This window comes from Engystomops pustulosus, chromosome 4, assembly GCF_040894005.1.
Source record: "Engystomops pustulosus chromosome 4, aEngPut4.maternal, whole genome shotgun sequence".
Taxonomy (NCBI): Eukaryota; Metazoa; Chordata; class Amphibia; order Anura; family Leptodactylidae; genus Engystomops; species Engystomops pustulosus.
In genome coordinates this window covers 7,263,968-7,291,004 of record NC_092414.1, presented here as the reverse complement: position 1 = coordinate 7,291,004, position 27,037 = coordinate 7,263,968, and the positions used below count along the sequence as shown (strand labels likewise).

General features: G+C 42.8%; 2 protein-coding genes across 3 annotated transcripts in view; one reads left to right on the top strand and one right to left on the bottom strand.

Annotated features, from left to right (window-relative positions):
- Positions 1-3,216: 3,216 nt before the first annotated feature.
- On the top strand, positions 3,217-7,358 carry NINJ2 (ninjurin 2). Its single transcript, XM_072144970.1, has 4 exons — positions 3,217-3,240; positions 3,946-4,183; positions 4,356-4,523; positions 6,681-7,358. Exons 2-3 carry the CDS (start codon positions 4,030-4,032, stop codon positions 4,520-4,522), a joined length of 321 nt encoding a protein of 106 aa, XP_072001071.1. The 5' UTR covers positions 3,217-3,240; positions 3,946-4,029; the 3' UTR covers position 4,523; positions 6,681-7,358.
- The window catches only part of B4GALNT3 (beta-1,4-N-acetyl-galactosaminyltransferase 3), a 44,247-nt gene continuing 24,536 nt past the window's right edge, over positions 7,327-27,037 (bottom strand). Inside the window, exons 5-20 of one of the 2 annotated variants that reach the window (XM_072144968.1) lie at positions 22,626-22,716; positions 22,450-22,550; positions 22,301-22,368; positions 21,913-21,991; positions 14,531-14,597; positions 14,294-14,422; positions 12,779-12,888; positions 12,597-12,697; positions 12,434-12,495; positions 10,560-12,153; positions 9,401-9,702; positions 9,174-9,327; positions 9,009-9,081; positions 8,771-8,924; positions 8,546-8,672; positions 7,327-8,324 (exon numbers count right to left, since the gene is read on the bottom strand). In XM_072144968.1, the coding sequence (XP_072001069.1) occupies positions 8,198-8,324; positions 8,546-8,672; positions 8,771-8,924; positions 9,009-9,081; positions 9,174-9,327; positions 9,401-9,702; positions 10,560-12,153; positions 12,434-12,495; positions 12,597-12,697; positions 12,779-12,888; positions 14,294-14,422; positions 14,531-14,597; positions 21,913-21,991; positions 22,301-22,368; positions 22,450-22,550; positions 22,626-22,716 (3,339 nt within the window). In that variant the 3' untranslated portion in view covers positions 7,327-8,197. Of the gene's footprint in view, positions 8,325-8,545; positions 8,673-8,770; positions 8,925-9,008; positions 9,082-9,173; positions 9,328-9,400; positions 9,703-10,559; positions 12,154-12,433; positions 12,496-12,596; positions 12,698-12,778; positions 12,889-14,293; positions 14,423-14,530; positions 14,598-21,912; positions 21,992-22,064; positions 22,153-22,300; positions 22,369-22,449; positions 22,551-22,625; positions 22,717-27,037 lie in introns of those variants that run through there. The other variant, XM_072144969.1, reaches the window with a different exon arrangement.

Here is a 27,037-nt window from a genome sequence, read left to right as displayed (position 1 = left end):
TATAACTACTATAATACTGCCCCCTATGTACAGGAATATAACTACTATAATACTGCCTCCTATGTACAAGAATATAACTACTATAATACTGCCCTCTATGTACAGGAATATAACTACTATAATACTGCCCCCTATGTACAGGAATATAACTGCTATAATACTGCCCCCTATGTACAAGAATATAACTGCTATAATACTGCCCCCTATGTACAGGAATATAACTACTATAATACTGCCCCCTATGTACAGGAATATAACTACTATAATACTGCCCCCTATGTACAGGAATATAACAACTATAATACTGCCCCCTATGTACAGGAATATAACTACTATAATACTGCCCCCTATGTACAAGAATATAACTACTATAATACTGCCCCCTATGTACAGGAATATAACTACTATAATACTGCCCCCTATGTACAAGAATATAACTACTATAATACTGCCCTCTATGTACAAGAATATAACTACTATAATACTGCCCCCTATGTACAAGAATATAACTACTATAATACTGCCCCCTATGTACAGGAATATAACTACTATAATACTGCCCTCTATGTACAGGAATATAACTACTATAATACTGCCCCCTATGTACAGGAATATAACTACTATAATACTGCCCCCTATGTACAAGAATATAACTGCTATAATACTGCCCCCTATGTACAGGAATATAACTACTATAATACTGCCCCCTATGTACAGGAATATAACTACTATAATACTGCCCCCTATGTACAGGAATATAACAACTATAATACTGCCCCCTATGTACAGGAATATAACTACTATAATACTGCCCCCTATGTACAAGAATATAACTACTATAATACTGCCCCCTATGTACAGGAATATAACTACTATAATACTGCCCCCTATGTACAAGAATATAACTACTATAATACTGCCCTCTATGTACAAGAATATAACTACTATAATACTGCCCCCTATGTACAAGAATATAACTACTATAATACTGCCCCCTATGTACAGGAATATAACTACTATAATACTGCCCCCTATGTACAGGAATATAACTACTATAATACTGCCCCCTATGTACAAGAATATAACTACTATAATACTGCCCCCTATGTACAAGAATATAACTACTATAATACTGCCCCCTATGTACAAGAATATAACTACTATAATACTGCCCCCTATGTACAGGAATATAACTACTATAATACTGCCCCCTATGTACAGGAATATAACTACTATAACACTGCCCCCTATGTACAAGAATATAACTACTATAATACTGCCCCCTATGTACAAGAATATAACTACTATAACACTGCCCCCTATGTACAAGAATATAACTACTATAATACTGCCCCCTATGTACAGGAATATAACTACTATAATACTGCCCCCCTATGTACAGGAATATAACTACTATAATACTGCCCCCTATGTACAGGAATATAACTACTATAATACTGCCCCCTATGTACAAGAATATAACTACTATAATACTGCCCCCTATGTACAGGAATATAACTACTATAATACTGCCCCCCTATGTACAGGAATATAACTACTATAATACTGCCCCCTATGTACAGGAATATAACTACTATAATACTGCCCCCTATGTACAAGAATATAACTACTATAATACTGCTCCCTATGTACAGGAATATAACTACTATAATACTGCCCCCTATGTACAAGAATATAACTACTATAATACTGCCCCCTATGTACAAGAATATAACTACTATAATACTGCCCCCTATGTACAGGAATATAACTACTATAATACTGCCCCCTATGTACAAGAATATAACTACTATAATACTGCCCCCTATGTACAGGAATATAACTACTATAATACTGCTCCCTATGTACAGGGATATAACTACTATAATACAGCCCCCTATGTACAAGAATATAACTACTATAATACTGCCCCCTATATACAAGAATATAACTACTATAATACTGCCCCCCATGTACAAGAATATAACTACTATAATACCGCCCCCTATGTACAGGAATATAACTACTATAATACTGCCCCCTATGTACAGGAATATAACTACTATAATACTGTCCCCTATGTACAAGAATATAACTACTATAATACTGCCCCCTATGTACAGGAATATAACTACTATAACCAACATGGGGAGAGAAAAAGAACTGGACCGCACATCCACACATCACACAATGATCTAATGCTGCTAGGCTACATTATATAACGAACTCGAGGTTCTTAGTTACATTTTGATCAAATTGTATAAGCCCACCAACCACTTCACGGTGACCTCTTTATGGTGGGTCCCTACGCTATTTTGTGCAGCATCACATGGCGTCCACCCCCGCTGCAGCAAAGCGCCGGCAGGGACCAAGACCCGGTTGCCCCCCAGTACCCATACTGGCGGGCATAGCCCCCATGGCTCCGGGCCCAGGCCCCCACCAGCACCGCACCACAGAAGCGGCGGACGCCATGCAACACCGCACCATGTGAACAGGAAAAAAGGCTCACCAAGTGTGAACAGGTGTTAACTACTCACCGTTCCATGTGGTCTCAGACACTGGCTGAGAGGAAGTAGGCGGCCCCTAAATGCAGTCTCCTGCTAATTTAAAAACACCTGGGTCGAATGGGGCGGAGTGCTGGTACCAGGAAAAACAAAACAAATGAAGGGATAGAATGTACTAAACCAACATGGGGAGAGAAAAAGAACTGGACCGCACATCCACACATCACACAATGATCTAATGCCGCTAGGCTACATTATATAACGAACTCGAGGTTCTTAGTTACATTTTGATCAAATTGTATAAGCCCACCAACCACTTCACGGTGACCTCTTTATGGTGGGTCCCTACGCTATTTTGTGCAGCATCACATGGCGTCCACCCCCGCTGCAGCAAAGCCATGTGATGCTGCACAAAATAGCGTAGGGACCCACCATAAAGAGGTCACCGTGAAGTGGTTGGTGGGCTTATACAATTTGATCAAAATGTAACTAAGAACCTCGAGTTCGTTATATAATGTAGCCTAGCGGCATTAGATCATTGTGTGATGTGTGGATGTGCGGTCCAGTTCTTTTTCTCTCCCCATGTTGGTTTAGTACATTCTATCCCTTCATTTATTTTGTTTTTCCTGGTACCAGCACTCCGCCCCATTCGACCCAGGTGTTTTTAAATTAGCAGGAGACTGCATTTAGGGGCCGCCTACTTCCTCTCAGCCAGTGTCTGAGACCACATGGAACGGTGAGTAGTTAACACCTGTTCACACTTGGTGAGCCTTTTTTCCTGTTCACATGGTGCGGTGTTGCATGGCGTCCGCCGCTTCTGTGGTGCGGTGCTGGTGGGGGCCTGGGCCCGGAGCCATGGGGGCTATGCCCGCCAGTATGGGTACTGGGGGGCAACCGGGTCTTGGTCCCTGCCGGCGCTGTGCTGCAGCGGGGGTGGACGCCATGTGATGCTGCACAAAATAGCGTAGGGACCCACCATAAAGAGGTCACCGTGAAGTGGTTGGTGGGCTTATACAATTTGATCAAAATGTAACTAAGAACCTCGAGTTCGTTATATAATGTAGCCTAGCGGCATTAGATCATTGTGTGATGTGTGGATGTGCGGTCCAGTTCTTTTTCTCTCCCCATGTTGGTATAACTACTATAATACTGCCCCCTATGTACAAGAATATAACTACTATAATACTGCCCCCTATGTACAAGAATATAACTACTATAATACTGCCCCCTATGTACAAGAATATAACTACTATAATACTGCCCCCTATGTACAGGAATATAACTACTATAATACTGCCCCCTATGTACAGGAATATAACTACTATAATACTGCCCCCTATGTACAGGATATAACTGCTATAATACTGCCCCCTATGTACAGGATATAACTGCTATAATACTATGCGGTGCTCAGTCATGCTCCTGTGTTCCCTGTGTGCAGGCTGCAGGTAATCCTGGGGGGCGCGGAGTCCGTTCCGCCATAAACATCAATCATTACGCCACTAAGAAGAGCCTGGCGGAGAGCATGCTGGATGTGGCGCTCTTCATGGCAAACGCTGCGCAGCTGAAGGCCGTCCTGGAGCAGGGGCCCGGCTTCACCTACTACGTCACCCTCATCACCCTGATCAGCCTGTCCCTGGCGCTGCAGGTGGTCATCGGGATCCTGCTGATTGTCATCGGTAAGGCTGTGTGCACTGCCCTGGCTGATAACAGCAAGCACTAGAAGTCGGCCATTATTGATGTGATGGGTGTAGTAGCAGAGGCTGGCAGCAGGGGGCGCTACAGCTATTGCTTCCAGGATTCTTATTACCTTGGATGATTATTAACCTCTCGTGTCCCTTGTATCCACAGCACGCAGGAACTTGAATGATGTATCTAAGCAGCCACGGTTGGACACGATGAACAATGTGGCCACAGCGCTGGTGTTTGTCACCGTCCTCATCAACATCTTCATCACAGCATTTGGCGTCCAGAAAACTGGTCTGTACCCCTCAAGGGGGCCACGAGAAGTGCACTGAGGTACAACCGGGTATCTAACATGTATCTAATCCCATTGTGTGTGCTACAGTCTGAGCTGTGTATCTAATCCCCTTGTTTTGGCTACAGTCCTAGCTGTGTATCTAATCCCCTCATGTGTGGGCTACAGCCTGAGCTGTGTATCTAATCCCCTCATGTGTGGGCTACAGCCTGAGCTGTGTATCTAATCCCCTCATGTGTGGGCTACAGCCTGAGCTGTGTATCTAATCCCCTCATGTGTGGGCTACAGTCTGAGCTGTGTATCTAATCCCCTCATGTGTGGGCTACAGTCTGAGCTGTGTATCTAATCCCCTCATGTGTGCTACAGTCTGAGCTGTGTATCTAATCCCCTCATGTGTGGGCTACAGTCTGAGCTGTGTATCTAATCCCCTTGTTTTGGCTACAGTCCTAGCTGTGTATCTAATCCCCTCATTTGTGCTACAGTCTGAGCTGTGTATCTAATCCTCCTGTGTGGGCTACAGTCTCAGCTGTGTATCTAATCCCCTCATGTGTGGGCTACAGCCTGAGCTGTGTATCTAATCCCCTCATGTGTGGGCTACAGTCTGAGCTGTGTATCTAATCCCCTCATGTGTGGGCTACAGTGTTAAGGAGGTCGCACTGGTTTCGGACGCCATCTTGACTTCTGTCCGCCATCTTAGATACAGCGGCCATGTTCCCTGACCATTGTCAAGTTAATGTCATGATTCAAACTTCATTTTATGTAACCTGTTTACTGGCCTGTCAGCTAATACCCTGTGACATGTAATGAGCAGCCAGTCTGTCCTGGATGCTGGATGATACTAGGATTCTGGAGCCACTTATCATCTCCTTCTCAGCATTAGTATAAACAATATCTGTGTACAAGGTCTCTGAGAACTGAGCACAATTAATTCACTTTTTTCCCAGAATGTGCTGATGTCCAATAGCTTTGCTGTATACTATTCACACCCCTTTGATGACTCTTCTGTCTGATATATATTATGCATTTTGATTATTAAAGGGGAAGATCTTGACTAAGAGAATTGACATGTCTTGGTCTCTATGTTCAATCATGAAAGGGTTAATTAGGACTCACCTTACAAAAGTCAAGAGGGCTGTTGGGGCCCTGCATAAAAATCCCTAACAACAGTCTGAGCCGTGTATCTAATCCCCTCATGTGTGGGCTACAGTCTGAGCGGTGTATCTAATCCCCTCATGTGTGGGCTACAGTCTGAGCTGTGTATCTAATCCCTTCATGTGTGGGCTACAGTCTGAGCTGTGTATCTAATCACCTCATGTGTGGGCTACAGTCTGAGCTGTGTATCTAATCCCCTCATGTGTGGGCTACAGTCTGAGCTGTGTATCTAATCACCTCATGTGTGGGCTACAGTCTGAGCTGTGTATCTAATCCCCTCATGTGTGGGCTACAGTCTGAGCGGTGTATCTAATCCCCTCATGTGTGGGCTACAGTCTGAGCGGTGTATCTAATCCCCTCATGTGTGGGCTACAGTCTGAGCTGTGTATCTAATCCCCTCATGTGTGGGCTACAGTCTGAGCGGTGTATCTAATCCCCTCATGTGTGGGCTACAGTCTGAGCGGTGTATCTAATCCCCTCATGTGTGGGCTACAGTCTGAGCGGTGTATCTAATCCCCTCATGTGTGGGCTACAGTCTGAGCGGTGTATCTAATCCCCTCATGTGTGGGCTACAGTCTGAGCTGTGTATCTAATCCCCTCATGTGTGGGCTACAGTCTGAGCGGTGTATCTAATCCCCTCATGTGTGGGCTACAGTCTGAGACGTGTATCTAATCCCCTCATGTGTGGGCTACAGTATGAGCTGTGTATCTAGTCCCCTCATGTGTGGGCTACAGTCTGAGCTGTGTATCTAATCCCCTCATGTGTGGGCTACAGTCTGAGCCGTGTATCTAATCCCCTCATGTGTGGGCTACAGTATGAGCCGTGTATCTAATCACCTCATGTGTGGGCTACAGTCTGAGCTGTGTATCTAATCCCCTCATGTGTGGGCTACAGTCTGAGCGGTGTATCTAATCCCCTCATGTGTGGGCTACAGTCTGAGCCGTGTATCTAGTCCCCTCATGTGTGGGCTACAGTCTGAGCGGTGTATCTAATCCCCTGTGTGCTACTGTCGGTGTATCTAATCCTGTTCCCTCTTGTATTACAGGTGTACCGCGGTGAGGACGTCTCTATCTTGTGTCTCTGGATTACACCAGCGCTAGGCCTCATAGATGCAGGAACCAATCACAGCACAGCTTTCATTTCTTCCACTGCCCTCGCTGTATGAGAGCTGCTGTGTGATTGGTTGTCAGGGATCAGTGAGGCCTATCTATTATATATACATTTTCCTGAATATTAATCATCTCATCAGTCATTAGAGTCCAGTTTTTGCTTCTTTTTACATTATTTGCACATTATTATAATTTATTTCCTTCTCCTCTAATGTCTGGTCGCCCTTATTTGACATGTAAATACAAATCCTCATTATTACTTGTCCCATGGGGTTTTTTTCAGGGCCGAGTTAATAACAATATGGACACAACACAACTAACACTTACTCATGGCCAGACCACACTAGATAATGTACAGAGCCGCACAGGCGGAGTAACATGTATAGACCAGTCTCTACGGCTCAGACTATAGATACGGTGAGTGATATATCTCCACACCCCGGCAGAGGATCACCACATCACGTCTATAATCCTCCACATGTGACATTATAAACACCTCCACCCCACACACATAAACCCGCTATAATGCACTGGTGCGGGGGAGGGGAATCTGTGCAATAATTTTACATATAGTAAAAACATTTTATTATAAAACTTGTACAATCTTTATCTGACCCTCTGAATCCAATGGAAAGTTATTTTTCGGCATAAAAACCACAAACAACATGGCGGTGGCCGTCCAATAACCCAACCTGACTACTGGTCATATGGGCTGAGGTATATAATCCACGTCTACCCTCCTCTATGTAATATAATTTATTCATATATAATCTTTACACTACGAAGTGAGAAAAACATGGCTGCCCTCCTTTAGAAACAGCGCCCCCCCTTGTCTCTAGGTCACCTCTTGTATTGCAGCTCCTCAGTATTTGAGTGAATGGGATAGATCTACAATACTAGACGCCTATGGACAAGTCTCTTTTCATACAACCCCTTTAAATATCCCACCTGCTGCATCTTCTGTGACATTATTGCTATTTTCCGTCACAGCTTCAGATGCCTGCGTCTAGTCCGGCTCAGTTCACATTACAAACTAGATAAATAAAAGAAAATAAGGAACCACTGCTAACCAGTAGGGGGAGCTAGTTGTTATGTCACTGTAATAGCTGCATTTTTCTACATAATCTGCTATGGTGGGTGGAGTAAGTAACCGATATACAACACACATGAGCTCCTGCTGTTCTATTACCAAACAGAAGGGGGCGCTATTCTAAGGTCAGGGTGAAATAATCCTTGTAAAACTCCATGAATCCGCTAAGGCACTTAATCGGACTCGACAAACCCGTGTGCCGACCTGCTCCACCATATTGTTCTGATCATAGCCCTGTCATCTAGAAGGTTCTTACACCATAAGGTGTATCTGACTGTTACCCCCTAAGGGCAAATGTATGAACAGGTGGGATCCTGCCACCACCATGTTGGGTGCCCGGGTATCCTCCATATTTGCTCTCAGTCACGTTCTGATGTCCTGCGGTGCGTTTGCGGCTGTCCGGCGGTTCCACATGCCGCGCTTGGAGTGAAAATAATGATAAAAGTTTCTAACTGCTAATCGTTCCACCTCCAGGCCGGCATGGAGAATCCTAAAGGAATATAATAAAATTGTCTTGTTATCTGATATAATCTGTAAAGTGAAGAAACATAAGCAAATCTGAGCAATTTCCATTGGTGAGTGAATTGTTTCATTGGGAAAGTTGATTCTTTATCTCTGTGATGCTCCTCTGGGGCGTTAACTTCTTAGTATACGCCCCCCCCCTGGCCCCACCTCTGCCTATCATAATTTAAAGTTCTGATTAACACTCACCTGTCCAGTAATTCCCAGTCTTCTCCTCCCCATCTTTCTCCAAATTCTTCCGTATTCATTCCTCCGATACGATCCAGGTCTGACTTGTAAATTCCCAGCAGGCCGAATCCGTTCACTTCCCAATAACCTGCAGAACATCATCTCTGGATTAGTTTCCCCTTCCATCCTGAATAGAACAGTCCATAGGCGGGGTGACGGACAGAACATGATAAAGCAAGATCTCACCGTCCGGCCAGCGAGGAGACGCTCCACAGTTCAGCCTCATTACTATGGGGGCGAACACCATCTTACCCTCCACCGTGTGGGTCCGCACCGAGTCGATGACTGACGGAGGAAAGTGCATGTGGAGGTCACAGAGGAAGAGGATACTATGAGGGTTCTGGAGAGGACAGTATGGGGTTAATAATGTAGAATAAAGTCCTGATGACATAATTAACAAGGACCATGACTGACCAAGACTTACCTTCACCAGATCTATCCCGGCCTGGAGACCTGCCGAACGCTCAAAGTTTCCTTCCAGTTGAGCAAAATGGTATCTACAGATAGAAAATTCAGTATACAGAAGAGCGCCCCCTTATGGCTACAACCCCATCACATACTTTTATGGCAGTGTTAAAGGTGATGTTACCTGGGTAACCGTGACCGTTTTAGTGCCTCCCGCACATCCAGGTCAGTGCTGCTGAAGTCCACAATGATGACGGTGAAATTGGGGTCTTCTGTGGCCTGGTGCAAGGACTCCATGTCCCAGATGAACTTCTGCACCCAGCGAGCTTGGTTTTTCACTATGAACAGAATTGGAAATGTTCTATCTGATGTCTTGTCCCACTCTTGCCTCTGATACTTCCCACCACTTACCTGGTACGATGAAGTAGACCATAGCCCGGGGGTTCCAAACCACGCCAGTAGGCCAGCACAGATCCACCTGCTTCTCATCCCCCATCAGCCTCCGACGTGGACCCCACATCTTCCTCCTCATGTCCCTCTCCTGATCCCGCACTTCCTCATTCAGTCCAGTCCAACTGGGGGCGAAGACGTAATGTGCAAATCTCACAAGACGGTTGAACTTGTCCCGAAGCTCCAAGTCCAGGAAGTACCGACTCCCCCGCACGTAGTCCAGGTGCTTCTCAATATTAACAATCCTCTGGAGCTTGAACATCCTGCGATTAAGAACAAGGTGTCCGTATAAGGAAGACAAACCTCTCTCCTGAAATACTCTGTTCTGCCGAGAACCTATCTTCCAATAAGAAACTAGTTCCCATTGTCTAAGCCCACGTAGACTAGATGTAAAGATCTCTCCTCATGGCTATAATCGAGGTTCTCATGTTCTAGATATAGAGTTGGTGCGTGTTGGTCAAAGTTCTCATCAGTATACACTGTGCTGGCTTTGGTTCTCATGTTCTAGATCTATAGATTCTGAAAGCTTTACTGGCTAAAGTTTAGCTTCTTCTATTCTAGATTGCTTGTTATGGTCTTCATGATCTGATTCCCATGACCATGGCTCTTGGTTCCCAAGTTCTACATATCTAGATGAGTTCCTGTGATCATGCGTCTCATCTTCTAGATATAATGATGGGTACTTCTGGTTCTCATGGTCTAGATATACGGTTCAGAGCTTGAGATCATGTCGATATACTGCCTCGAATTGACCCTACGTGTCTACTGTCTTGGTTCTTGTATTACGGAAATATAGATGGGTTCATACGATCATGATGTTGGTTCTTCGGATCTAGATGTACAGATTGGTACCCATGACCATATCTAGATTAGTTCCTGTGTCTCATGTTCTAGATTAAAATAGTGATACTTATGGGATTAGTTTTCATGTTCTCAATCTTCAGATCTTTAGATTTGTTCTTTTGGTCTTGTTTCTCAAGGTCCTACATGTTTATGTTGAAGAACCAACTGACCTCCTTTCCTATGACTACATCCTGGCCACATGCTACGATTTCTACCCTCCTGATAAAATAGCCCTATATTGCAGAGTTTTCATTGGTGACTTGCCCCATGTTCTTACCCTCGATGCCATTGGTTGAGCTTCTTCATGAAGGATCCAACTATACTCAAGGCTTCACTTTCCTTAAGCCGGAGATTCCCAGACGTATTGCACTGTAGATCAATGTAGTCTGACCGAAGAATGTGGAAATCTGTTTCACTAACATGGAAAGTCCGATTCCAAAACACAGGTTCCTCAAAAACAAAGGGGTATTCCATTTCCTCTTCTTCCTCATCCACTTCCTCCTCTTCCCTGTAAGGCCGACCTTCCTCCTCCTGACCATCTCTGATATCATTGTCTGGATTGTCCTCTATGTACTTGTCACTGTTGGGTTGTGGGACTTCGTTATCCTCCACTGCAGCATCTTTGTTGTCTTCTTCCATTTTGGGCGGAGCTTGTTGTTGGGTTGGTTCTATGTCTTGGTTTCTCAGATAAAGTTCATTGTTTTCCGCCGTTGTCATATGACCATATTTACGTCTTTGAAGAACATCTGGACTTACTACATGTTGTTCTGTTCTTCTCTCAATTTGTTCAAGGTCTTGGCTTTTTTCTAGATTTTCTTCTAGACCCATCTTCTGACCTTCAGGTTTTCTTTCCTTGTGATCTCCATCTCCTTGATTCTTCGTTCTTTGAAGACCTGATCTGGTCCACCCAACGTCTGGACCCTCTAGACTTACATTTTTCTCAAGTTGAGGTCTCCAAAGTGTTGCGTTTTCACCAGGTCTATGACGTACTTGAGATTCTGGAGGTACTGATTGATTTTGTCCTGGCTTTGGTTCCATCCAGGAGTTATCACCCACGACATTGTTCTTCACCCTACTTCCATGTTGTCCCAAGTTCTGATTTATCTGAGAATCTGGTGTAGTGTAGTTTTCTGGTCTCGCAGTCCCTTCATGTATCTTCAGAGAAGCTCTGTTTTCCTCAACCCTCTTAGGTCTCTGTATTCTGTCTTGGACTGTCCTTCCTTCATAACGACCTTGCCCAAGTGTACCTTCTGCTCTACGTCTAGGCTTTAACTTTCCCCCATGTAGAGGCTCTTTAGTGTTGATCTCATCAGGTTCTTGATCCTTCCCCTCAAAGTCCCCCTTCCTGTGATCGACCTTCTCCGGATCCCGCATCTCAAGTAGGTTTGGGTCTTGTGGAACATTCTTCTGTCTACGTTGAACCTTTGAATTTTTGCTCTTTCTTTGCCGACCTTGGATTCGTCTTTCTCTGTTTCTCGAGAGTCTTGTCCCACCTTTCTCCACTTCAGTTTGAATCTGGCCATGGGTCACCAAGGCCGTATGTGGGAGGTAGGTTCTCTTCTTCTTTCGAGGCCTAGAGGCAAAGTGTGTTTTGTGGGTCTCCTGTTCAGGTTTGGATGTCTGGCTGATATAGTAAGTGATTCTTTTTGGGTCCGAGTCTTTTTTGACAATTTTCATGTCAATGTTTCCCTGCCCTCTCCTCCGGTGGAAAGTCCTCGTGGGACCTGGTGGTTGGTCTTCAAGTTCTACCAAGAACAGTTTCCTCTGCCTGATCATTTCATCTTCATTTGGTTCTTCCTCTTCTTCGTCAACAAACTCATCCTCGTTGTCTTCATACTGGATATCGGAAGGGTTGTAGTCCTCCGGCCACCCTGTCACATGAAGAGAAGAGGTGACATGGACATTTCATGATACGATGGAGGCTGGGACATCTACTGACTTCAATTTCACACCTTAATACGGTCCCTTAAGGGGCATCTACCACCAGGATGAAGGACTGTATGCAAATGAGCCAAAGGGGCTCCAGGCTCCATATGTGTTCATGGAGCCTGGAGCCCCTCAGGCTCATTTGCATACAGTCTTTCATCCTGGTAGAGCAATATTATATAAAATGGATCTGAATTCTGAAATCAAAGCAGCGCAGAGTATTACCGGGGTGGTCCGCAGGTCCAGGCTGTGTCCGGTCCACCTTCATATATTTATTATACTTCAGCCTATGGGAGAAGACATAAATCATCAGCACTGATTTGACAATTTAGGAGTCCAGAGGGTGTGGTCAGCTCCAGAAGCCCCTCCCCCTGCCCTGTGTGGATACCTGTCTCTGTAGTGCCGGGTCTCCTGGTACATGCACTCATTGTCCTTCTCCATGTGAGTGAGACGCGTGTAGTCGTTGGGGTACATGTATGTGAGGCGGACCTGGGGGAAGGGGAGCGCGTTATACTCACATTGATAGATGGGATACCTGCCCCCTCCCCCTTCATGCCACCCCCTACTTACAAACTGCAGGCCCTGGTATCGCTGCAGGGGGTATCCCTCCACCAGGTAGCTGGGCTTATAGCTGCAGCTGGGCAGAGCTGCCTGCACCCGGTTCAGAGGCAGAAGATGGACTGCAACATAGCAAGATTCACAGGATGAGATAGTGCTCACACTGCTGTGCTCTTAGCTCTGTGCTCAGAGCCATAGCCCCTACTATGGGCTCTGAGTAGAAACTGTACAGTAGTGGTCAAACAGAAGGCAACAGGTTTAACTAAGAGCAGAGAGTCGTGACTGTGGAGCAGCGCTAAGGGTACAGCAGTGTGAGCACACAATCACTAACACACTATCATACAAATCCATCACAGTCCTGCTGCTACTAACAACATACACACAAGTCTGATTACACATCTCTGCAGGGACAATACATAACACTGGCTGCAGAGAGCACAGAGCACAGCAGGGTGAGGTCTGATTATACATCTCTCCAGGGACTATACATAACACTGGCTGCAGAGAGCACAGAGCACAGCAGTGTGAGGTCTGATTACACATCTCTCCAGGGACAGTACATAATACTGGCTGCAGAGAGCACAGAGCCCAGCAGTGTGAGGTCTGATTACACATCTCTCCAGGGACAATACATAACACTGGCTGCAGAGAGCACAGAGCACAGCAGTGTGAGGTCTGATTACACATCTCTCCAGGGACAGTACATAACACTGGCTGCAGAGAGCACAGAGCACAGCAGTGTGAGGTCTGATTACACATCTCTCCAGGGACAATACATAACACTGGCAGCAGAGAGCACAGAGCACAGCAGTGTGAGGTCTGATTACACATCTCTCCAGGGACAATACATAACACTGGCTGCAGAGAGCACAGAGCACAGCAGTGTGAGGTCTGATTACACATCTCTCCAGGGACAATACCTAACACTGGCTGCAGAGAGCACAGAGCACAGCAGTATGAGGTCTGATTACACATCTCTCCAGGGACAATGCATAACACTGGCAGCAGAGAGCACAGAGCACAGCAGTGTGAGGTCTGATTACACATCTCTCCAGGGACAATACATAACACAGGCTGCAGAGAGCACAGAGCACAGCAGTGTGAGGTATGATTACACATCTCTCCAGGGACAATACATAAAACTGGCTGCACAGAGCACAGCAGTGTGAGGTCTGATTACACATCTCTCCAGGGACAATACATAAAACTGGCTGCACAGAGCACAGCAGTGTGAGGACCCCTCCCAGGTAAATCCTAGAATATAAATACATATATCACAGTCCTGCTGCTACTAATAACATACACAAAGGTCTAATGGAGTGTGTATGGTCGCACCTGCTGATGGTTTCCCAGTCTATGAGATGAGTATTGGGTGGTCGAGTCTGATACACTGTAACAAACTATCAGCATCGGGCCAACATTTGTAATGTTGATGTATTCAGCTCATAGGGGATTCTCTAGATTGGAAACAATTGTAACAGACCCTCAGCTGTGAGATATAATAGGATTAGCATTATTATGTGGCACCTCTATAGCCGCTGTCCCTGGGGTCGTCCCTCAGCATGTCCGCCGGGTGTAGCTTGTGCCCCTCCTGGTGGTGACTGGCTGCACTCAGGGGTATCAGCGACGTATTCCCCAGGGGAAGGGCTCCATCATCTGCACATAAAAAGGAACACAGGGTGTGGCCAGGGGTGCAGGGGCGGGGCTTGTGTACAGGGGGTGTGGCATCACATATAGCATTACACAGTACACAGGAAAACCTACCTGAGAACAGAGACAGGAACTGCGAGTCTATCAGTGTGAACTGAGCTCCAACCATAGCCTGACGCCACTGCCGGGAGAGGGCAAGATCAATCACCATATAGCATCATATACCCAGGTTATACCAGCTGTACATGTATCACTATATACAGGAGATCCCCAGGTTATACCAACTCTACGTGTATCACTATATACAGGAGATGCCCAGGTTATACCGGCTGTACATATATCATTATATACAGGAGATCCCCAGGTTATACCGGCTGTACATATATCATTATATACAGGAGATCCCCAGGTTATACCGGCTGTACATATATCATTATATACAGGAGATCCCCAGGTTATACCGGCTGTACATATATCATTATATACAGGGGATCCCCAGGTTATACCGGCTGTACATATATCATTATATACAGGAGATCCCCAGGTTATACCGGCTGTACATATATCATTATATACAGGAGATCCCCAGGTTATACCGGCTGTACATATATCATTATATACAGGAGATCCCCAGGTTATACCGGCTGTACATATATCATTATATACAGGAGATCCCCAGGTTATACCAGCTGTACATATATCATTATATACAGGAGATCCCCGGGTTATACCAGCTGTACATATATCATTATACACAGGAGATCCCCGGGTTATACCGGCTGTACATATATCATTATATACAGGAGATCCCCAGGTTATACCGGCTGTACATATATCATTATATACAGGAGATCCCAGGTTATAGCAGCTATACATATATCATTATATACAGGAGATCCCCAGGTTATACCGGCTGTACATATATCATTATATACAGGAGATCCCCAGGTTATACCAGCTGTACATATATCATTATATACAGGAGATCCCCAGGTTATACCGGCTGTACATATATCATTATATACAGGAGATCCCCAGGTTATACCGGCTGTACATATATCATTATATACAGGAGATCCCCAGGTTATACCGGCTGTACATATATCATTATATACAGGAGACCCCCAGGTTATACCGGCTGTACATATATCATTATATACAGGAGATCCCCAGGTTATACCGGCTGTACATATATCATTATATACAGGAGGTCCCCAGGTTATACCGGCTGTACATGTATCACTATATACAGGAGATCCCCAGGTTATACCGGCTGTACATATATCACTATATACAGGAGATCCCCAGGTTATACCGGCTGTACATATATCATTATATACAGGAGATTCCCAGGTTATAGCAGCTGTACATATATCATTATATACAGGAGATCCCCAGGTTATACCGGCTGTACATATATCACTATATACAGGAGATCCCCAGGTTATAGCGGCTGTACATATATCATTATATACAGGAGATCCCCAGGTTATACCGGCTGTACATGTATCATTATATAATAATAATTCTTTATTTATATAGCGCACACAGATTACGCAGCGCTGCACAAGCATGTCAAATTGGTCCCTGTCCCCAAGGGGCTCACAATCTAAACAACCTAACAGTATGTTTTGAAGTGTGGGAGGAAACCGGAGTACCCGGAGGAAACCCACGCAAACACGGAGAGAACATACAAACTCTTTGCAGATGTTGACCTGGGTGGGATTCGAACCCAGGACCCCAGTGCTGCAAGGCAGATGTGCTACTCACTCAGCCACCGTGCCGCCCTACTATACAGGAGATCCCCAGGTTATACCAGCTCTACGTGTATCACTATATACAGGAGATGCCCAGGTTATACCGGCTGTACATATATCATTATATACAGGAGATCCCCAGGTTATACCGGCTGTACATATATCATTATATACAGGAGATCCCCAGGTTATACCGGCTGTACATATATCACTATATACAGGAGATCCCCAGGTTATACCGGCTGTACATATATCATTATATACAGGAGATCCCCAGGTTATACCGGCTGTACATATATCATTATATACAGGAGATCCCCAGGTTATACCAGCTGTACATATATCATTATATACAGGAGATCCCCAGGTTATACCAGCTGTACATATATCATTATATACAGGAGATCCCCAGGTTATACCGGCTGTACATATATCATTATATACAGGAGATCCCCAGGTTATACCGGCTGTACATATATCATTATATACAGGAGATCCCCAGGTTATACCGGCTGTACATATATCATTATATACAGGAGATCCCCAGGTTATACCGGCTGTACATATATCATTATATACAGGAGATCCCCTGGTTATACCGGCTGTACATATATCACTATATACAGGAGATCCCCAGGTTATACCGGCTGTACATATATCATTATATACAGGAGATACCCAGGTTATACCAGCTGTACATATATCATCATATACAGGAGATCCCCAGGTTATACCAGCCGTACAGATATCATTATATACAGGAGATCCCCAGGTTATACCAGCTGTACATATATCATTATATACAGGGGATCCCCAGGTTATACCGGCTGTACATATATCATTATATACAGGACATCCCCAGGTTATACCGGCTGTACATATATCATTATATACAGGAGATCCCCAGGTTATACCAGCTGTACATATATCATTATATACAGGAGATCCCCAGGTTATACCAGCTGTACATATATCATTATATACAGGAGATCCCCAGGTTATACCGGCTGTGCATATATCATTATATAAAGGAGATCCCCAGGTTATACCGGCTGTACATATATCATTATATACAGGAGATCCCCAGGTTATACCGGCTGTACATATATCATTATATACAGGAGATCCCCAGGTTATACCGGCTGTACATCTATCATTATATACAGGAGATCCCCAGGTTATACCGGCTGTACATATATCATTATATACAGGGGATCCCCAGGTTATACCAGCTGTACATATATCATTATATACAGGGGATCCCCAGGTTATACCAGCTGTACATATATCATTATATACAGGAGATCCCCAGGTTATACCGGCTGTACATATATCATTATATACAGGAGATCCCCAGGTTATACCGGCTGTACATATATCATTATATACAGGGAGATCCCCAGGTTATACCGGCTGTACATATATCATTATATACAGGAGATCCCCAGGTTATACCGGCTGTACATAAATCACTATATACAGGGAGATCCCCAGGTTATACCGGCTGTACATATATCATTATATACAGGAGATCCCCAGGTTATACCGGCTGTACATATATCATTATATATAGGAGATCCCCAGGTTATACAGGCTGTACATATATCATTATATACAGGAGATCCCCAGGTTATACCGGCTGTACATATATCATTATATACAGGAGATCCCCAGGTTATACCGGCTGTACATATATCATTATATACAGGAGATCCCCAGGTTATACCGGCTGTACATATATCATTATATACAGGAGATCCCCAGGTTATACCGGCTGTACATATATCATTATATACAGGAGATCCCCAGGTTATACCGGCTGTACATATATCATTATATACAGGAGATCCACAGGTTATACCGGCTGTACATATATCATTATATACAGGAGATCCCCAGGTTATACCGGCTGTACATATATCATTATATACAGGGGATCCCCAGGTTATACCGGATGTACATATATCATTATATACAGGAGATCCCCAGGTTATACCGGCTGTACATATATCACTATATACAGGAGATCCCCAGGTTATACCAGCTGTACATGTATCACTATATACAGGAGATCCCCAGGTACTACCAGCTGTACATATATCATTATATACAGGAGATCCCCAGGTTATACCGGCTGTACATATATCATTATATACAGGAGATCCCCAGGTTATACCAGCTGTACATATATCATTATATACAGGGGATCCCCAGGTTATACCGGCTGTACATATATCATTATATACAGGAGATCCCCAGGTTATACCGGCTGTACATATATCATTATATACAGGAGATCCCCAGGTTATACCAGCTGTACATATATCATTATATACAGGAGATCCCCAGGTTATAGCGGCTGTACATATATCATTATATACAGGAGATCCCCAGGTTATACCAGCTGTACATATATCATTATATAAAGGGGATCCCCAGGTTATACCGGCTGTACATATATCATTATATACAGGAGATCCCCAGGTTATACCGGCTGTACATATATCACTATATACAGGAGATCCCCAGGTTATACCGGCTGTACATATATCATTATATACAGGAGATCCCCAGGTTATACCAGCTGTACATATATCATTATATACAGGAGATCCCCAGGTTATACCAGCTGTACATATATCATTATATACAGGAGATCCCCAGGTTATACCAGCTGTACATATATCATTATATACAGGAGATCCCCAGGTTATACCGGCTGTACATATATCATTATATACAGGAGATCCCCAGGTTATACCGGCTGTACATATATCATTATATACAGGAGATCCCCTGGTTATACCGGCTGTACATATATCACTATATACAGGAGATCCCCAGGTTATACCGGCTGTACATATATCATTATATACAGGAGATACCCAGGTTATACCAGCTGTACATATATCATCATATACAGGAGATCCCCAGGTTATTCCAGCCGTACAGATATCATTATATACAGGAGATCCCCAGGTTATACCAGCTGTACATATATCATTATATACAGGGGATCCCCAGGTTATACCAGCTGTACATTTATCATTATATACAGGAGATCCCCAGGTTATACCGGCTGTACATATATCATTATATACAGGACATCCCCAGGTTATACCGGCTGTACATATATCATTATATACAGGAGATCCCCAGGTTATACCAGCTGTACATATATCATTATATACAGGAGATCCCCAGGTTATACCAGTTGTACATATATCATTATATACAGGAGATCCCCAGGTTATACCGGCTGTGCATATATCATTATATACAGGAGATCCCCAGGTTATACCGGCTGTACATATATCATTATATACAGGAGATCCCCAGGTTATACCGGCTGTACATATATCATTATATACAGGAGATCCCCAGGTTATACCGGCTGTACATCTATCATTATATACAGGAGATCCCCAGGTTATACCGGCTGTACATATATCATTATATACAGGGGATCCCCAGGTTATACCAGCTGTACATATATCATTATATACAGGAGATCCCCAGGTTATACCGGCTGTACATATATCATTATATACAGGAGATCCCCAGGTTATACCGGCTGTACATAAATCACTATATACAGGGAGATCCCCAGGTTATACCGGCTGTACATATATCATTATATACAGGAGATCCCCAGGTTATACCGGCTGTACATATATCATTATATACAGGAGATCCCCAGGTTATACAGGCTGTACATATATCATTATATACAGGAGATCCCCAGGTTATACCAGCTGTACATATATCATTATATACAGGAGATCCCCAGGTTATACCGGCTGTACATATATCATTATATACAGGAGATCCACAGGTTATACCGGCTGTACATATATCATTATATACAGGGGATCCCCAGGTTATACCGGATGTACATATATCATTATATACAGGAGATCCCCAGGTTATACCGGCTGTACATATATCATTATATACAGGAGATCTCCAGGTTATACCGGCTGTACATATATCATTATATACAGGAGATCCCCAGGTTATACCGGCTGTACATATATCATTATATACAGGAGATCCCCAGGTTATACCGGCTGTACATATATCATTATATACAGGAGATCCCCAGGTTATACCGGCTGTACATATATCATTATATACAGGAGATCCCCAGGTTATACCGGCTGTACATATATCATTATATACAGGAGATCCCCAGGTTATACCGGCTGTACATATATCATTATATACAGGAGATCCCCAGGTTATACCGGCTGTACATATATCACTATATACAGGAGATCCCCAGGTTATACCGGCTGTACATATATCATTATATACAGGAGATCCCCAGGTTATACCGGCTGTACATATATCATTATATACAGGAGATCCCCAGGTTATACCGGCTGTACATATATCATTATATACAGGAGATCCCCAGGTTATACCAGCTGTACATATATCATTATATACAGGAGATCCCCAGGTTATACCGGCTGTACATATATCATTATATACAGGAGATCCCCAGGTTATACCGGCTGTACATATATCATTATATACAGGAGATCCCCAGGTTATACCGGCTGTACATATATCATTATATACAGGAGATACCCAGGTTATACCAACTGTACATATATCATTATATACAGGAGATCCCCAGGTTATACCGGCTGTACATATATCATTATATACAGGAGATCCCCAGGTTATACCGGCTGTACATATATCATTATATACAGGAGATCCCCAGGTTATACCGGCTGTACATATATCATTATATACAGGAGATCCCCAGGTTATACCAGCTGTACATATATCACTATATAAAGGAGATCCCCAGGTTATACCAGCTGTACATTTATCATTATATACAGGAGATCCCCAGGTTATACCGGCTGTACATATATCATTATATACAGGAGATCCCCAGGTTATACCGGCTGTACATATATCATTATATACAGGAGATCCCCAGGTTATACCGGCTGTACATATATCATTATATACAGGAGATCCCCAGGTTATACCGGCTGTACATATATCATTATATACAGGAGATCCCCAGGTTATAGCGGCTGTACATATATCATTATATACAGGAGATCCCCAGGTTATACCAGCTGTACATATATCATTATATACAGGAGATCCCCAGGTTATACCGGCTGTACATATATCATTATATACAGGAGATCCCCAGGTTATACCAGCTATACATATATCATTATATACAGGAGATCCCCAGGTTATACCGGCTGTACATATATCATTATATACAGGAGATCCCCAGGTTATAGCGGCTGTACATATATCATTATATACAGGAGATCCCCAGGTTATACCAGCTGTACATATATCATTATATACAGGAGATCCCCAGGTTATACCGGCTGTACATATATCATTATATACAGGAGATCCCCAGGTTATACCAGCTATACATATATCATGATATACAGGAGATCCCCAGGTTATACCGGCTGTACATATATCATTATATACAGGAGATCCCCAGGTTATACCGGCTGTACATATATCATTGTATACCGGAGATCCCCAGGTTATACCGGCTGTACATATATCATTATATACAGGAGATCCCCAGGTTATACCGGCTGTACATATATCATTGTATACAGGAGATCCCCGGGTTATACCAGCTGTACATATATCATTATATACAGGAGACCCCAGGTTATACCGGCTGTACATATATCATTGTATACAGGGAGATGTATATGTTACTGTACTTACCGCCAGCTCCACGTGGTCTGTCCCTGTATCATCCTGTTTGTGTAAAAGTTCAAAGTAATATCTCTTGGAGGCCGACAACCTGCAGCACAAGGAGACAGACGTGTGAGGTGCTGCAGATATCCTCCATGACACTGCTATGTAGCTCTTCCTACCAGATGCACAGTACCGCGTGGGCGGGGTCAGTGCTCATGATCGTTAGGTGGGGGCGGGGACTGTTTTCTCCACACCTATGCGGAGCTCCTATAGTAGAAGGATGGAGATATTTGAAGTCCAGAGCCCAAGAAGGGAGATGTTATCAACCAAATCTCTTAAGGGGCTCATCTGCCACATGATAAGGGTCGGCATGAGGTAGGTGGGAGCAGTTACCTGGTCTGTTCTTGTGTGTTACCTGACTGCTGTAGAGATCTGATCTTGAAATTTCCCATACTCCCCCGGGGCAGTCCATTGCTTCCCTGCCTACAGAACAGAAGAGTTTATACATTCCCCTTTAAGTGTCCCCTTTATTAGATACAACCTCTATATTACACGGCTACATACCGGCCCTACTCTACACAGGAGACGCAGCTTTGCCACCGATTGGTCGTCACTCAGCCAGAACTCAGAGTTGTCATCGGAGGACACCGCAAACTCGAAATCACCTGAGGAGAAGTACAGGTTAGTGACTCCAGGGGGCGCTCATGCATCATAACTGATCACTCTAGGGGTGCACTTACCATCTGTAGGTGGGTGGAGGTACCCGAAGAGGCGGAGCCCATAGTTGGTCCACTGTGGAGTGATTGCCAGCTTACTGACTGTTGTGCGAATCTGCGGAAAACGGCAAAAATTGCAAAAATTTCGAGTAATCTCAATCAAGCACCGATACTATGAACACATAGGACTGAAGCGCGTCGGTCCAATCATCAGCGTGTATTGTAGATATTACTAACACATTTCACCTCAATATTTACTCATCACCGTGTGAATAATTTTCCATAAACGTGACTGATGCATTTCGGGTCAAAAAATTGCTAAAACTGTTTAAAGGGATCCCTTAAACAATACTGTGCTGACGCGTTTCGGTTCAAAAATTTGTACCCCTAGTTTCTACTTATTAAAGATATACCTAAAAACAGAGAGGGCATATTTCCGGTTTCTTCCATAAGCATCGCTCACGCGTTTCAGGTCCTAAGTGAAAAATTATTTTTGTCACTTAGGACCTGAAACGCGTGAGCTGCGCTTATGGAAGAAACCTGAAATATGCCCCCCTCTGTTTTTAGGTATATCTTTAATTTCTCTTTACGAAATTCCTACACATGAAACATATTTTGTAAAAAACTGAAAAAGCCCCTAAAAAACATAAGCGTGACTGACGCATTTCACGCAGGATTTTCTATCATCCGCTTTCAAACAGATCCGTAATTCACAAGTATTCTGACGCATTTCACCTCTAGGTTTTCTTCGCCATAACTCCTGTTAAACAGACATACTGACGCGTTTCAGGTTCAAAGGTTCTTCCTTTATACTGATGTCATTGGATCCCTAAAATCACAGTTCAGGTTTGCTACTTGCAGTAAAGTAGCATTTCTAACGCGTTTTAGGTGGAAGAACTGGAAATGTTCTATGTAAGAAACTTGCGATTCTACAGAAAAGTTTCCTGACGCGTTTTAACAATACTGAAATATCTCTACATACACAAGCCAGGCTCACGCGTTTCAGGTCAAAGATTCTTCTGCTTCAGTGAATCCCTGATAACACTGAGGTTTAAGTTTCTTACACGTGAAGCTCAGGCATGACGGACGCGCTTCATGTCAAATCATTGGTAACTTTTTGAGTCATAACAAATGATAATTTTTACAATTGATTTTCAAATGCAGATTCCTGACGCATTTCACACTTAATTCTCTTACCTAGAATCGTACAAAGTGTAAAATAGTGACTCATTTAGGTCAAGGATTCTCATGCCTAGTAAAGTGGATCCCAACACACCGCTACTGATGCATTTCAGATTTGAATAATCTTCTATGCAATTTACAATCATAACTGACGCGCTTTAGGTCAAGATGTGGGTAAATGTTTATTACAAATTGAAACAATATTTAGTGTAATATTCAGGGGTTAAATTTAATGCAATGTTAATCCTTTTGCATATCCCACAATTCTTGGAATGAATCCCTAAATACAGAAGCATGCCGACGCATTTCACAGCATCGACGCGTTTTAGGTCAAATCAAATGTCCAAAATTTTACTGCAAAACTGAGAATTCCTCCATTGGATTCCTGAATGTAGAGACATGGCTGACGCATTTCACAGCAAAAGATGTTTAACCAATAATCGTAACCATTTGTTAACTGTAGATTGAAAGCTGAGCCGACGCGTTTTAAGCTGAAGATTATTACAAATAAGGAACAAATACGCCCAAAACTCTAAATGTGGCAGAGATTTTCAGCCTCGGAAATCCAGGGATTCCATTCATATCACTTGTATCAACATAACAGAATAGGAACAATGTTCTCCAGGACTTCCATAGACGAAAAAGTAAAATCTTAGCTCCTTGTCCTGATCGTAGCAGCTCGAAACGCGTGGATCTGTCCTAATGGATGTGCATCACGTAATTGAACAAGCTTCAATAAGAACCAAGATTTTACTTTTGGTCTAAACAATTTCTGGAGAACATTGTTCCTGTTTTGTATCCATCCCCTCCTCTCTGTACATCCTTTATGGAGTCCAAGATCACATATAGATATGGTGACACAACAATCATATATCATATCTACATAATACACATCACAATAATAAGTCACCCCCAGCAATAAGGGAGTAACTCAATGTCAGGATTGACAGCCATTGTACCTGCACAGGGGAAGTCACCTGCATCATAATTACCCATTGTCCTCATTGTACAGGGAAAGGCATGAAAGTGATTTGTTACATCGTATCCGGCAACTGTAACCCCTTCCTGCCCAGTTCAGAGGAGGCAAACCAGACTGACCAGCAGTATTATAGTAGCTATATTCCTGTACATAGGGGGCAGTATTATAGTAGTTATATTCCTGTACATAGGGGGAGTATTATAGTAGTTATATTCCTGTACATAGGGGGCAGTATTATAGTAGTTATATTCTTGTACATAGGGGGCAGTATTATAGTAGTTATATTCCTGTACATAGGGGGCAGTATTATAGTAGTTATATTCCTGTACCTAGGGGGCAGTATTATAGTAGTTATATTCCTGTACATAGGGGGCAGTATTATAGTAGCTATATTCCTGTACACAGGGGGCAGTATTATAGTAGTTATATTCCTGTACATAGGGGGCAGTATTATAGTAGTTATATTCCTGTACATAGGGGGCAGTATTATAGTAGTTATATTCCTGTACATAGGGGGCAGTATTATAGTAGTTATATTCTTGTACATAGGAGGCAGTATTATAGTAGTTATATTCCTGTACATAGGGGGCAGTATTATAGTAGTTATATTCCTGTACATAGGGGGCAGTATTATAGTAGTTATATTCTTGTACATAGGGGGCAGTATTATAGTAGTTATATTCCTGTACATAGGGGGCAGTATTATAATAGTTATATTCCTGTACATAGGGGGCAGTATTATAGTAGTTATATTCCTGTACATAGGGGCAGTATTATAGTAGTTATATTCCTGTACATAGGGGGTAGTATTATAGTAGTTATATTCCTGTACATAGGGGGCAGTATTATAGTAGTTATATTCTTGTACATAGGGGTAGTATTATAGTAATTATATTCCTGTACATAGGGGCAGTATTATAGTAGTTATATTCCTGTACATAGGGGCAGTATTATAGTAGTTATATTCTAGTACATAGGAGGCAGTATTATAGTAGTTATATTCCTGTACATAGGGGGCAGTATTATAGTAGTTATATTCTTGTACATAGGGGGTAGTATTATAGTAGTTATATTCTTGTACATAGGGGGCAGTATTATAGTAGTTATATTCTTGTACATAGGGGGTAGTATTATAGTAGTTATATTCTTGTACATAGGGGGTAGTATTATAGTAGTTATATTCTTGTACATAGGGGGCAGTATTATAGTAGTTATATTCTTGTACATAGGGGGTAGTATTATAGTAGTTATATTCTTGTACATAGGGGGCAGTATTATAGTAGTTATATTCCTGTACATAGGGGGCAGTATTATAGTAGTTATATTCTTGTACATAGGGGGCAGTATTATAGTAGTTATATTCCTGTACATAGGGGGCAGTATTATAGTAGTTATATTCTTGTACATAGGGGGCAGTATTATAGTTGTTATATTCTTGTACATAGGGGGTAGTATTATAGTAGTTATATTCCTGTACATAGGGGGCAGTATTATAGTAGTTATATTCTTGTACATAGGGGTAGTATTATAGTAATTATATTCCTGTACATAGGGGGCAGTATTATAGTAGTTATATTCCTGTACATAGGGGGCAGTATTATAGTAGTTATATTCTTGTACATAGGGGGCAGTATTATAGTAGTTATATTGCTGTACATAGGGGGCAGTATTATAGTAGTTATATTCCTGTACATAGGAGGCAGTATTATAGTAGTTGTATTCCTGTACATAGGGGGCAGTATTATAGTAGTTATATTCCTGTACATAGGGGGCAGTATTATAGTAGTTATATTCCTGTACATAGGGGGCAGTATTATAGTAGTTATATTCCTGTACATAGGGAGCAGTATTATAGTAGTTATATTCTTGTACATAGGGGGCAGTATTATAGTAGTTATATTCCTGTACATAGGGGGCAGTATTATAGTAGTTATATTCCTGTACATAGGGGGCAGTATTTTAGTAGTTATTTTCCTGTACATAGAGGGCAGTATTATAGTAGTTATATTCCTGTACATAGGGGGCAGTATTATAGTAGTTATATTCTTGTACATAGGGGGCAGTATTATAGTAGTTATATTCCTGTACATAGGGGGCAGTATTATAGTAGTTATATTCCTGTACATAGGAGGCAGTATTATAGTAGTTGTATTCCTGTACATAGGGGGCAGTATTATAGTAGTTATATTCTTGTACATAGGGGGCAGTATTATAGTCGTTATATTCTTGTACATAGGGGGCAGTATTATAGTAGTTATATTCTTGTACATAGGGG